At 38.3% G+C, this 11,975-nt stretch overlaps 1 protein-coding gene across 2 annotated transcripts in view; it reads right to left on the bottom strand.

The window, feature by feature from the left end:
* Positions 1-6,812, bottom strand: part of LOC131370388 (twinfilin-1-like) — a 14,902-nt gene extending 8,090 nt beyond the window's left edge. The window contains exons 1-5 of one of the 2 annotated variants that reach the window (XM_058417695.1): positions 6,684-6,812; positions 5,102-5,179; positions 4,812-4,990; positions 2,413-2,508; positions 888-992 (exon numbers count right to left, since the gene is read on the bottom strand). In XM_058417695.1, the coding sequence (XP_058273678.1) occupies positions 888-992; positions 2,413-2,508; positions 4,812-4,990; positions 5,102-5,179; positions 6,684-6,708 (483 nt within the window). In that variant the 5' untranslated portion in view covers positions 6,709-6,812. The remainder of the gene's footprint in view (positions 1-887; positions 993-2,412; positions 2,509-4,811; positions 4,991-5,101; positions 5,180-6,683) is intronic. The other variant, XM_058417696.1, reaches the window with a different exon arrangement.
* Positions 6,813-11,975: the final 5,163 nt, after the last annotated feature.

The raw sequence follows: 11,975 nt of genomic DNA, 5'->3' as shown, positions 1-11,975 counted from the left end.
ATCTAAGCTCTTAGAACAGAACTAGATGTAAATATCAGGAAATGATTTATTGTTTAATCTCGGTGTATTTCCAAAAAAACATATTAAATAAATAAATGCCTTGTCATGCCAATACTTTCAAAGGGGGCTGTATATATACTGCCTGATTTATGAAGGCCAATACGTTATCTCCTGTCATAAGACTATTCACCTTCCCCCAGGTTAATAGAGGACTAAGGAAGGTGGGCCGTTGTCACCTCAGATTTACACCTCACTAAATCCAGAAGTCAAGACAGACTGCTTAACAGTTCCCGAAACATTCATTTGTTCATTTATTTATTTTTACATTTGTTCCTATTATTTTCAGTGGTGCCAATTATTGTGAACTAGTTTGTTAAATATACATGTATTCATATATCTAAATCTATTTTGTTCTTAAAATGAACCAATATTGATTAATGGTTAGATTTTGCTCATATTGTTACTTTTTATAAACCCTGTTGCACAAATTTATCGAGGTGCCAATAATTCCTCAGCTGCCTGTATGTATTTACTGGCATGCAAAACACAAGAGTGAAGCGTGCTCTGTGTAGGAGTATCACCGCTGGTTGCCAGGGCTATAACACGCAGGCACTGGAGATATGGAAACAGATGGGACCATGCACAGCTGAGAGAGTAAAACAGTGAGCTAGGCCAGCCAGGTCAAATGATAATCAACAGCCACCATTTTGAAGGACAAAAGTTGTTACTAAATCCTACAGAAATCACACAGTTGCACCAATATCAACTGCTACTCTTATTGTACTTAAACCTGTTAGTACAGTGAGAGTGATGGTTTCATTTTTAATTTTTAGGCCAATAAAACCGTCATGCAAATCCGTGTGTTACTACATGGCATGCAGTGGTACCTCACTGAGTTTGATTTGCCTCAGTTCCTCCTCAGCGGCAGTCAGAGGGTGCGGAGCAGCCTGGGACGCCAAGTACCTCTTATAGCCGTTTAGTGACAAATCATCCTTCAGAGAGATAGGAGTATTAATCTTCATCATCATCATCATCATCATTAACAACAAAAGCATTAATAATAACTTATTTATCAGGCCTATATGCCAGTGAGGAGAAAATCAAAATACAGAAGAAATACAAAACCTGAGTCATAACAAAGCTCTCACATATATATATATATATATAAAATATAATAATTATAATTAAATTTGTAATTGTAACACAACAAATAATATAAGGATAAGGAATTACAAACCAATTGCAGACAAATAAAATGATATATTTATATATATATAAAGGTGCATAATATGCTTGATTTCCTCATCTGTGATTGCCTGACGCTTCACGAAAACACATTTTAATGAACAGCAGCAGGACTCTTACACAAGATAAAGACACACAACATGACACTAGCCCATTTGTCAAGATAAAAATGAATTATTGCACTGTTCTACTCAAACTTTGGTCACTTTTATGAGCGGCAAGTAGCTCAGATAAGATCCATTTCATTTGAGCCTTAACTCTGCTTCACTGCTCTTGCATAGTGAAATACGACATGAGTACCTGTGTATCCTCAGGCTTACACTTAGGATATATTCATTTTTCATTACTGTTATTACAGTATTAATACACCTGTCGTCACAAATCACAGTAAAATCGTTTCTCTGTGGAAGAGCTTCCTCATTCTCCGCTCAGTGATCATTAACAATGCAGCTTGTACAGTTGTAACATGACCTCATAACAGGTATACTGTATATAAGTGAGGATATGGAAGAGAAACAAAAAGGCTGGAAAGATAAACTGTGACTGAATTCAATGCAGTGAGAATGAACTCATTTGTCCTAAACAGAAATCGGACGTTATGTACTGGATATTAAACTCACAATTAATAAGCAAACAACAAATAAACGTGTGGATAAAAATTGAATGGTGGTTTATGAGTTGCTATCGAGAGAAGAAGAGGCGAACTTCGGGTGCTTTCCTGGCACACCTATTTTATGTTTTGTTCTCAATAGCAGTTACGGTTACTTTTTATTTATTTATTTATTTTTTGCTCTTTAGGCTATTCCAGGACAAATGTGCAGTAAATTAATAATTCAAAATGTAAACAAGTCTGTATTCACAACCATCTGCTAGGTGAATGGAGCCACCGAGCTCTACTGTGGGGGGAATTTCATACATCGGTAAAAATCATGAGCCTTATTTCATCATTCAGCCCAAAGTGGTAATACTAGACATTTTATCTGCATGGCCACTGAAATCTGTGGCATTACCGCTGTCCCCATTCCTATCCATGATAATGGCTTAAGCAGGGATACTGGTTAATATTGAGGTCTGAGAACGGCTATACAGAAGCAATCTGCCTCTTTTGGATGGTAATGAATCACAATGAGAAAAGAACAGGAATACTCCGAGCTCTCTTTGCCGTACCTTCACAGTGCCGAAGAGTTCCTCTTTTATGTGACTGCCACCAAATTCCTTTTTCAGCGTGGCTCTAGTAGCAGCATAGAGCATTTTCTGCCGAACCTGACAAGAAAAGAAACAGAAAATGAGCTGAATAATAAAAAGTAATAAGAGGAGGTATGAATACAAGATAGTAAAAAATCCTATAAATGAAGCATGTGCAGGGAATGTTTTAGTTTCACAGCAGAGTGTTTTTGGTTTTAGGTCTTCCTGCTGGCTGTGAAATACAACTGGGTTATTGAAACCCGGCGGGAGAAAATTAGAATTGCAAATTTTCTATGCAAAGCAGGATGAAATCACAACAATCTATTTTCTGTGTTTGACCTCACGTCCAAATAGTTGATCATTCAATGTTACTGGGTACATCATAAAGTTTTTGGAGCGATGTAAAAAGAAAACAAGAAGAAGAAAGATAACACAGCATGCCGTGAGATTTAAACTGAAGCAGACCTGTTGAGTTCATTAAGAATTACTGCTGTGCCAAAGCACTATGTGTGGTCTGGAATGGCTATTCTTAGGAGAAACCTTTTCCAGCCCTAAACACAACCTACACGAAAAAACCATGGAGTCTGCTGCATCCGTATAACATACACTTGTAATTATGTCTAATTATCCACAGCCCCAAAGGAGGGTATACTTCTTTTTTATACTGTATAATGTAAGCTTTTATTTCTTATATGTTAAAATTCTATGTTTAAAATGTCATCATGATAAACTGAATGACTGCTCATTCCGTCCTCTGCAAATGATCCAAAATGCAGCTGCGTGACTTGATTTCAACCTGCCTAAGTTCTCCCACACCACCCCACTGCTGCTCCTCCACTGGCTTCCGTTAGCTGCATCAGATTCAAAACACTGACGCTTGCCTACAATTCCAAGAATGGACCAGAACCCTTTTCCTCGAAGCTCTTATTACTCCTCACACTGCACCACGCTCCCTCTGATCTACTAGCACTGCTCGACCACCATCTCTCAGGGTAAGTGGTAGTTACACATCTAGACTCTTTTCAGTTCTGGCAGCGAGGTGGTGGAATGAACTTCCCCCAGATGTCCGTACAGCTCTCTGTCTCTGGCCGTCTTCAAACGACAGATGAAGACCTATGTCTTCCTGAAACACTTAAACTTCCTGTTTGTTTTATGTATTGTTGTACAAAAAAAAAAACAAATCCCAGCACAGTTTTTAGCCTGATTAGCCTGACAGTCTATAACCTATTGAACTGGTGTTAATGTATTCATCGATAGTTTCTTCAAAGCACTCTTGTACGTCATTCTAAATAAGAGCATTTGCCAAATGCCAGAAATGTAAATGTAAATGTAAATATATGCTGAATAAAAGTCTGGTTCTATAGACAGGTGACAAAAAAAAATATGTTGGCTCTGTTATGCAAATTTTTTCCCCCTTGCGAGGTTTTGGCTCGACTCAAAGGGAAGCATTGGTACAAATCAATACACACTTATTCTTACTGATGATCGCCTTTATCTTACGATGAGGCCTTGTTGTCTTGATGGGTGTAGTCTTTCCGGGATCACAATGTCCACAGACTTAATTGAATCATTTGACCTTGGTGTGACCTTGACCCTGATTAGATTAAACCCAAAATCTAATCATCTCATCTGTTGGTTACAATGATGGATCCTACAAACATTCACCCTTGTTCTTGAGATATTATACTAACAATAATCTTGGATGAATGCATGAAATGGATGGACAGGACAATCTTAAAAAAATAAAATAAACTGCCTCAGACATCTACTGCATATAACTACTACTACTGATATTATTATTATTATTATTAATAATAATAATAATCCAACTGAAGACCTACAAGAGATGTTGGACCAATACAATGCTCTCCACCTCCACCACCACCATCATCATCATCATCAAGTTGGAATATCTAAACAGACTTTAGACTGACTTTTAGAACACTTCCCAATGTGTACTGAAGCTGTTCTGGTGAACCTGTGATGGCCCAACAACCTTCTTCATATCGATTTTTTCACCTGTATTTATTTACATTCTATATGAACATTTCCAGGCTTTGAGACAAGCTACAATTGATTTATACTTATACTTTATACAACTTTTTATTTTCTTCAGATTTTAAAGGCAGCTTTTTAACCCCAGGTTTTAGTACTGGAATCTTAATCTCAGTTTTAAGACACAAGGTTCACAGTAGTGAATCCTTGAGGACACATTTAAACTCTACCTTAGGGAACAAAAACAGAGTCTTGTTGTGCTACTGAATGTGCTGTACCGTTTTTTTTTTTATCTCCATGTAAAACTGTCTCAGCGTGATGAGTTTGACCAAACATTTCAATGCTTGACGTGTAGTTTGCACTATACTGCACTATGTTATACTCACTGCCGAATTATCCGGGGACCATGCTAGGAAGATCCACTCGTAGCCCTGATTATTGGTGCTGTCCAGCCTGTAGAGGATGTATGAAGGCATGTTTTCCTCCAGAAGAGGCAGGATGTAACTGTCCCATTCCAGTTCCCATTTTTGGGCCACAGATCTGGTTCCTCCCAACACAAGCTGTTCTGAAGAACACAGCAGAACTGCAGGCTCAGTACAGACATCTTTCCTCACCGTATACAGATTCTAATAATCACAACCGGATCCACAAAGCTTAGTGTCAGCCTCAAACCTACCGTTTTCAATGACCACTTTAATGAGTCGGTACTCTCCATTACGTGCCCTGGTGAAGACCTGTTTCACCTCTGCTGTGGCTGTAGACAAAGAGCAAAAACACAACTAACAAACCCAATCTGACCACACATAGGTATAAAATGAATAAATCACATCATTTTATCACACATAATAGATGGAGTAAGAAAAGTAGAAAGCTCTGAAGGGTCACGGTTTATTCATTTGAACTCCATATTTTGCATTCACAGTATGTTTCATGTCATCCAAAAACACATGCTTTTTTCATGATGCAGTCAATGTGCCTCATGAAATAAAAACTAAACAGTTTAAATGTAAGATCTCGTTAGATGAAAGACAGTGACCGTTATGGAAATAAACAACACTAGGTATGTGAATTCCCTAAAAGGATGCCGGGCAGCTAAAGGAGTCCAGACTGACTTTTATTTACAATAAAAAAAAATAAAAAAAAAGACCTTTGACCGTCAGGAAAAGACGAGCTGTTGGTGCATCAGCAATTATGTCCTAATACACTTTCATCTCCATGGCTATATTTGGATAATAAAACTTAGATTGCACTTGGCAGAGATTCATATTCATATTTACTCTCTTTCTGTCTGTCTCTCTCTCCGTCTCTCTCATTCTCTCTCTGTCTCTCTCTCTAATTCTCTCTGTCTCTCTCATTCTCTCTCTGTCTCTCTCATTCTCTCTCTGTCTCTCTCATTCTCTCTCTGTCTCTCTCATTCTCCCTCTCTCTTATTCTCTCTCTTATTCTCTATCTCTCTAATTCTCCCTCTCTATCTCTCCCTCTCATTCTCTCTATCTCTCTCTCTCATTCTCCCTCTCTCTATCTCTAATTCTCTGTCTCTCTCATTCTCTCTCTGTTTCTCTGTCTGTCTCTCTAATTCTCTCTGTCTCTCTCATTCTCTCTCTCATTCTCTCTCTGTCTCTCTCATTCTCCCTCTCTCTTATTCTCTATCTCTCTAATTCTCCCTCTCTATCTCTCACTCTCATTCTCTCTATCTCTCACTATCTCTCTCTCTCATTCTCCCTCTCTCTATCTCTCTCTCTCATTCTCCCTCTCTCTATCTCTCTCTCATTCTCCCTCTCTCTCTCCGTCTCTCTCATTCTCTCTCTGTCTCTCTCATTCTCTCTCTGTCTCTCTCATTCTCCCTCTCTCTATCTCTCTCTCATTCTCCCTCTCTCTATCATTCTCCCTCTCTCTATCTCTCTCTCATTCTCCCTCTCTCTATCATTCTCCCTCTCTCTATCTCTCTCTCTCTCTCTCTCTCTCTCTCTCTCTCATTCTCTCTCTGTCTCTCTCATTCTCCCTCTCTCTATCTCTCTCTCATTCTCCCTCTCTCTATCTCTCTCTCATTCTCCCTCTCTCTATCTCTCTCTCTCTCTCTCTCTCTCTCTCTCTGGTCCTGGTTAGTCTTTAGTCTTTAACACACTCTCCCAGTAAAACGTTAACTGAGACGCTCGCGAGCAGCAACAGATAGTCCACAATGAAAATGCACTGAATTAAGTCTGTTGAAGTGACTCGGAACATAAACTGTTTTCATAACAGCTAATGAAAGCGTTTACCTTGGATGCCGGTCTGGTGAGACATCTTATCGCTTCTTCAGCCTCGCGCAAATTACAGCAAAAGCAACGCGGAAGTAAAGAGCTACAGCGACTTGGCCCCAGAGAACCGGCCTTTGACGTGATGTCACCGCGTAGGACGGCCCTCAGTCACGTGACGTGGCCGAACGTGGTTGAAAGATTCTTTTTAACCTGTGATAAGCTAAAACATGGCTGCATCCCAAACTGAGCGGTGTTCACAACAAAATAGTTTATTTATTGTCATTTATTAAAGTCATAATTGTGTCATAATTCAAAAATTTCCAGTGTAAAAGAAATCCATTATGTAAATTGCAAACAAACTCCATCAGAACAGAATAAATGTGTGCTCTGCCCTTCACAGCATACATAATTTTTATATTTATATATCATTTTTTTTCCTATATTCATCAAATTATCCCTAGTAAGAAAGCCAGGGGTGATGGTGAGGAAAAACTTCATGAGATGATATAAGAAAGAAACCTTAAAAAGAACCAGACCCAGAAGGGAAGCCATCCTCATCTGGGTAACACCAGAGAGTGTGATTATAAATCATTTCCCTTTTAAATCTGTCTACTATATGATCAGAAAAAGCAGTTATGCAAGCAGGAAACTGATTCAAGTTTCATCTTTAAGTCTATTAAGTCATGTACTGTGCACTGACGAGTGCTAAACTGTCTGTGGCAATTACAGTTCTTAAGCTAACATTTCAGCAGTAGACCTAAGCCATCATTTGCAAAACTGTTTTTTATCGATTGCAGTCCATAGCCATTCACGGTTTCTAAGTGGTACCATCAACAAGAATCATGTATCTTTAAGCTGTCCGTGTGAGGATGTCTCGGCAGATGTTTTATTGTGGCACAAAGGTTCATTAAAGAAATGATTTTGCCCTGGGTCAGTAACAGCAATGGATAGTGATTACTTATGTGGTGTAAAAGTACTACATCGATCATCCCACCTTTTCAACTTTATGGGCTATTGTGTAGATTCATGACCCAGTCAGGCTGGTTGTAACACAGATTGGAAGTGTTCAAGAGGGTGTGAGAAATTATGCAAGGAACGATAGGTAATACTATCAAATTCTAAATCACATTTTGGAATGCAGTGCACTTCTACACTTGTCCACTTAATTAAAAGGGCTGGGTCACACTTTATAGACATGCCCACCCTTGTCATTACTAATGTTTAAAGGAAATGGCTGAGCTTTAAACATGATCATGGATTTCACTAAAGGACTTGTGTGAAATGTAGTTTAACATGTTTAATGTAAAATTGTTTATTCCTATGTATGTACAATATAATAAAATGTAAAGACCTCTTTCTTCCATCCGGGATGTTGACCTCATGTTTGAGCCTGAATCTGCCCTACTGCAGGGCTAGAGTGTCAGGGGTGAGATTTTTATAGACATCTTCAAAGCCAGAGTCCAGTGTCTGTGTGGACTCAGGGTCACACTAAAGAAAGCATGTGATATTTCTTTGGCATTTGGACCCCTACACCGTGTTAGCACAATACAAGAGATACTCTTTCATATCATTCCTTGAGCCAGATGAAGAATATCCCCAACTTCCTGAGCACAGAGATGTTATCATGGGTGCAGTTTTCTCTAATTAAGTTCAATGTTTAAATAAAGTCTAAAAATAACTTGCTTTTTTGTTTGTCTTGTGGTTAGGTACAGAGTGAAACTAAAATTAACACTGGTCTGAAATCAGGCTCCATAATTTGATGATGTAATTCTAAGCAAAAATGTACTAATGGTCAGTAGTTCGATAGAAACATTTAAATAAAAGCCCCATCGAGGCATGGACTTCACAAGACCTCTGAAAGTGTGCTGTAGGTGCTGTAAGTTGTGAGATGGAGCCTCCGTGGATCGGACTTGTTTGTACAGCACATCCCACAGATGTTTGATTGGATTGGGATGTAGAAAATTTGACATTTTGTCTTATATATGTATTTCATTGCACATTCTTTTTCTTTTTTTCGGCACTAAGTGTCCTGTGTTTTTGTGTTGTCTTTTTTGTACTTATTGTTTTTGCACTGTGTTGTTGTTGCTCTGTTTGCACCTAGCTGCACACTTTGCACTTTATGTGGCTTGGACAAACTTCGGTCCTAGCTCTGTGTTGTTTTTTGTGTTCGACTATATGTTGTATGTTTATGTAGCACCAGGTCCTGGAGAAACGTTGTTTCATTTCACTATGTACTGCGTAAGCTATATGTGGTTGAAATGACAAGTTCTAAGTGACAAAGATCTAAGTGACAAAATTTTGTATTATTATTTTTTTAAATCTAAAAGAGTTTATCTAATGAAAGATGCAAGTTTTTACTCAAAAAGACAGAAAAAACGTATTGAATTATTCCAATTTCCAGGACAGTGTGTTCAGCATGTTCAACAAAGTGGCCCATGTGGTATGTATATTGTAATCTATTCAGTCCATGAAATGCAGGGCGTGGGACTGTGTGCTCCACCCTACAGCTGGCTATATAAAAACTTTCTTACACTTTTGTGTTGGTTTTCATTGGCCTCACCCGTTTCTCTCTCTCTCTCTCGCTCTCTCTCTCACTATCTCTCTCTCTCTCACTCTCTCTCTCTCTCTCTCTCTCTCTCTCTCTCTCTCATTGACTCTCTGTCTGCTCTCTCTCTCTCTCTCTCTCTCTCTCTCTCTCTCTCTCTCTCATTCACTATGTCTGCTCTCTCTCTCTCTCTCTCTCTCTGTCACTCTTGCTCTGTGTGTGTGGAGGAAGGGGTGGCAGGAGAGCAATGAATGTTGTGGATTAGAGGTTTCTATATCCACACCCAGAGGTACACCCTGTGAGTGTCCCAGTGGAGAGAATGGCTGCAAAACTACTAAAGTACATATTTAACAAGTTCTGTATTTCTTTTTCAAATAGATTTTTATCCAAGTTTACAGGCCACTCGTAGTGGGTTTTCAAGTCAAAATTTTAAAACATGAACTCACAACAGCTCAACATAGAAGTGTGCAGTTTTAAACAAACACCCACTGACCGTGTGTATTAGCCACATGGATATATCCAATCAGGCAGTCGTGTGAAAGAAGCACAATATATAATCTTATAGAAAGAGGTCAAGAGGTTCAGTTAAAAATACATCAGGGACAAACAGAGACAAATTGTGAGCTCAGTGTTTGCTAGTGCCTGATGAGCTGGTTTGAGTATTTTAGAAACTGCTGATCTCCTTTCACACACAACAGACTGGAGAGTTTACACAGAATGATTCAGAAAACAAAACACATGCAATAGTAGTGCAGCAGCTCTGTGGGTGCCATTGCCTTGTTGATGAGAGAGGTCAGAGAAGGATTCACAATTCTGGTGAATCAAAAAGCATCTCAGAATGTACAACATGCTGAACCATGAGGTGGATGTGTGACAGCATTATACCATGTAAGGTTTCACTCCTGTTAGCCAAGAATCTGGGATTCTCTCACACACACACACACAGACACATACACACACACATAAAAATTGCCAGTCACTTGCTAAAATAAACAGTTTAGCTCTGTTAGATGGTCGTGTGGAAATTTAGTCAAATCATGTCTGAATTCTCAATAAAGATTTTACATGACATAACCACTAGATGACGACATTTTCCAAACAATTTATTGCTGGCACGTCAATAAATTGCTATCAACCCATGGAACAGTTTCTATTAAAAAATAAATGAATAAATAATAATAATAATAATAATAATAATAATAATAATAATAGTTGTTCATGACTATGTACTTTAAAGACAACAATCATTGAGAAGCACACACACACAACACCACCACCAAACTGACAAATCGAAACATGCCAGCAGGTGTTTACAAAAGACTGAGGTGTGTGTGTGTGTGTGTGGGTGTGTGTGTGTTACTAAATATTTTACATACACTACAATAGATCCTGTAACAAGACATCCTTGTGTTAAATGCTGTATGTATGGTAAACATATAGAGGCCAGGATATTCTACACATTTCATAGAACTATATCAGGAGTCAAGATGCGCAAGCTATCCCAAAGAGACGTCACATTTATATAAAGCTCCTAAAAAGGCAAAAATCATTGATGCATAAAATGGTTGGCTTGGTGTAATATCTTTGGAAAAGCTGTGAGCGTGCTTGTGTCCATCTGTCACCACTTTTACATTGGCCCTGCTTTTAGAGTAAGCTGCAGGGTTGCCAGATTGGATTGAGTATTATCAGGCCATTGATGGTTTACACAACACAACGCAACACACACACACGCCAAGCAAGTAAAAGCCCTAAAAACAACATTAGTATATTAAATCCACAAGCCCAAGGCCATTTTGTGTGTTGAGGTATGTGTATGAGTCCATGTATGCTGCATTCCAATGAAAGCCAATACATGAATCAGTTCTTGTCTGTTGTCAGTTGTACTACAGCAAATGTGGAACAATTTTGACTCAAACAACACAACACAACGCAACACAAGTCATATCAAAAAAGAAAGCAGGAAATTTAGTATTTTCTTTATATAAGATAGATATGCTGTGGTATACATGCAACACTACATGTCACTCGGTGAACTGTTATGATATCAGGCAGTCATTATCCACTTAGTGGTAACAAAACTCTTGTTTTTCTATTTGTTCAGCTGTAGTGCATCTGAAATAGAAGGGAATCGGTTCCAGCGTCTACTTTAGACAATTCTGTACTTTTCTTTACAACCATTAGTGACCACTGGTGGAGCTGTTGTGCTTGATTCTACATAAATAAACAAAAATATTCTACCTTAAGCCATGGGTTAATGAGAATAGAATACAATAATATAGAGAGAATAGAAGAGCAAATAAAACAGTTTGTGAAACACTGAGCCTTATGTTTATGTTATTTTCTCCTTGAAAGCCAGGAATAGCTTATCAGTCATTTTTATAAGATAAGTGAACTTTAAAATGATTTTTCTGAATTTTAATGGCTTCATTTGAGACGTTTTGGAATGATTTACATCATGGCTTGAAAGTGTGCTTTCCATTTTTACCATTTCAGCCACATAGTAGATTCATGGCAAGGGTAGCCAAGCAACGCTTGTGAGTATTAGCAGCTAATTGACGCTTGCATATTCTTTAGCAAGCAGTGTCTGTTAGCTAACTGTATCACTAACTGTATTTAGCCCAAACAACAAGCACTGTAAGATGACTATATACACTAATGTCAATTTACACTCTAATATGCTTAGAGGAATTATCCATTGCATGTGACAATTATGATAATATTAATTATGATAATAACTGTATTTTGTTGCCTTGTACCCACATGTGCAG

Source organism: Hemibagrus wyckioides, linkage group LG19 (assembly GCF_019097595.1).
Source record: "Hemibagrus wyckioides isolate EC202008001 linkage group LG19, SWU_Hwy_1.0, whole genome shotgun sequence".
Lineage (NCBI taxonomy): Eukaryota > Metazoa > Chordata > Actinopteri > Siluriformes > Bagridae > Hemibagrus > Hemibagrus wyckioides.
The sequence above is the reverse complement of the archived record's forward strand: the minus strand, read 5'-3'. Positions and strand labels throughout refer to the sequence as shown.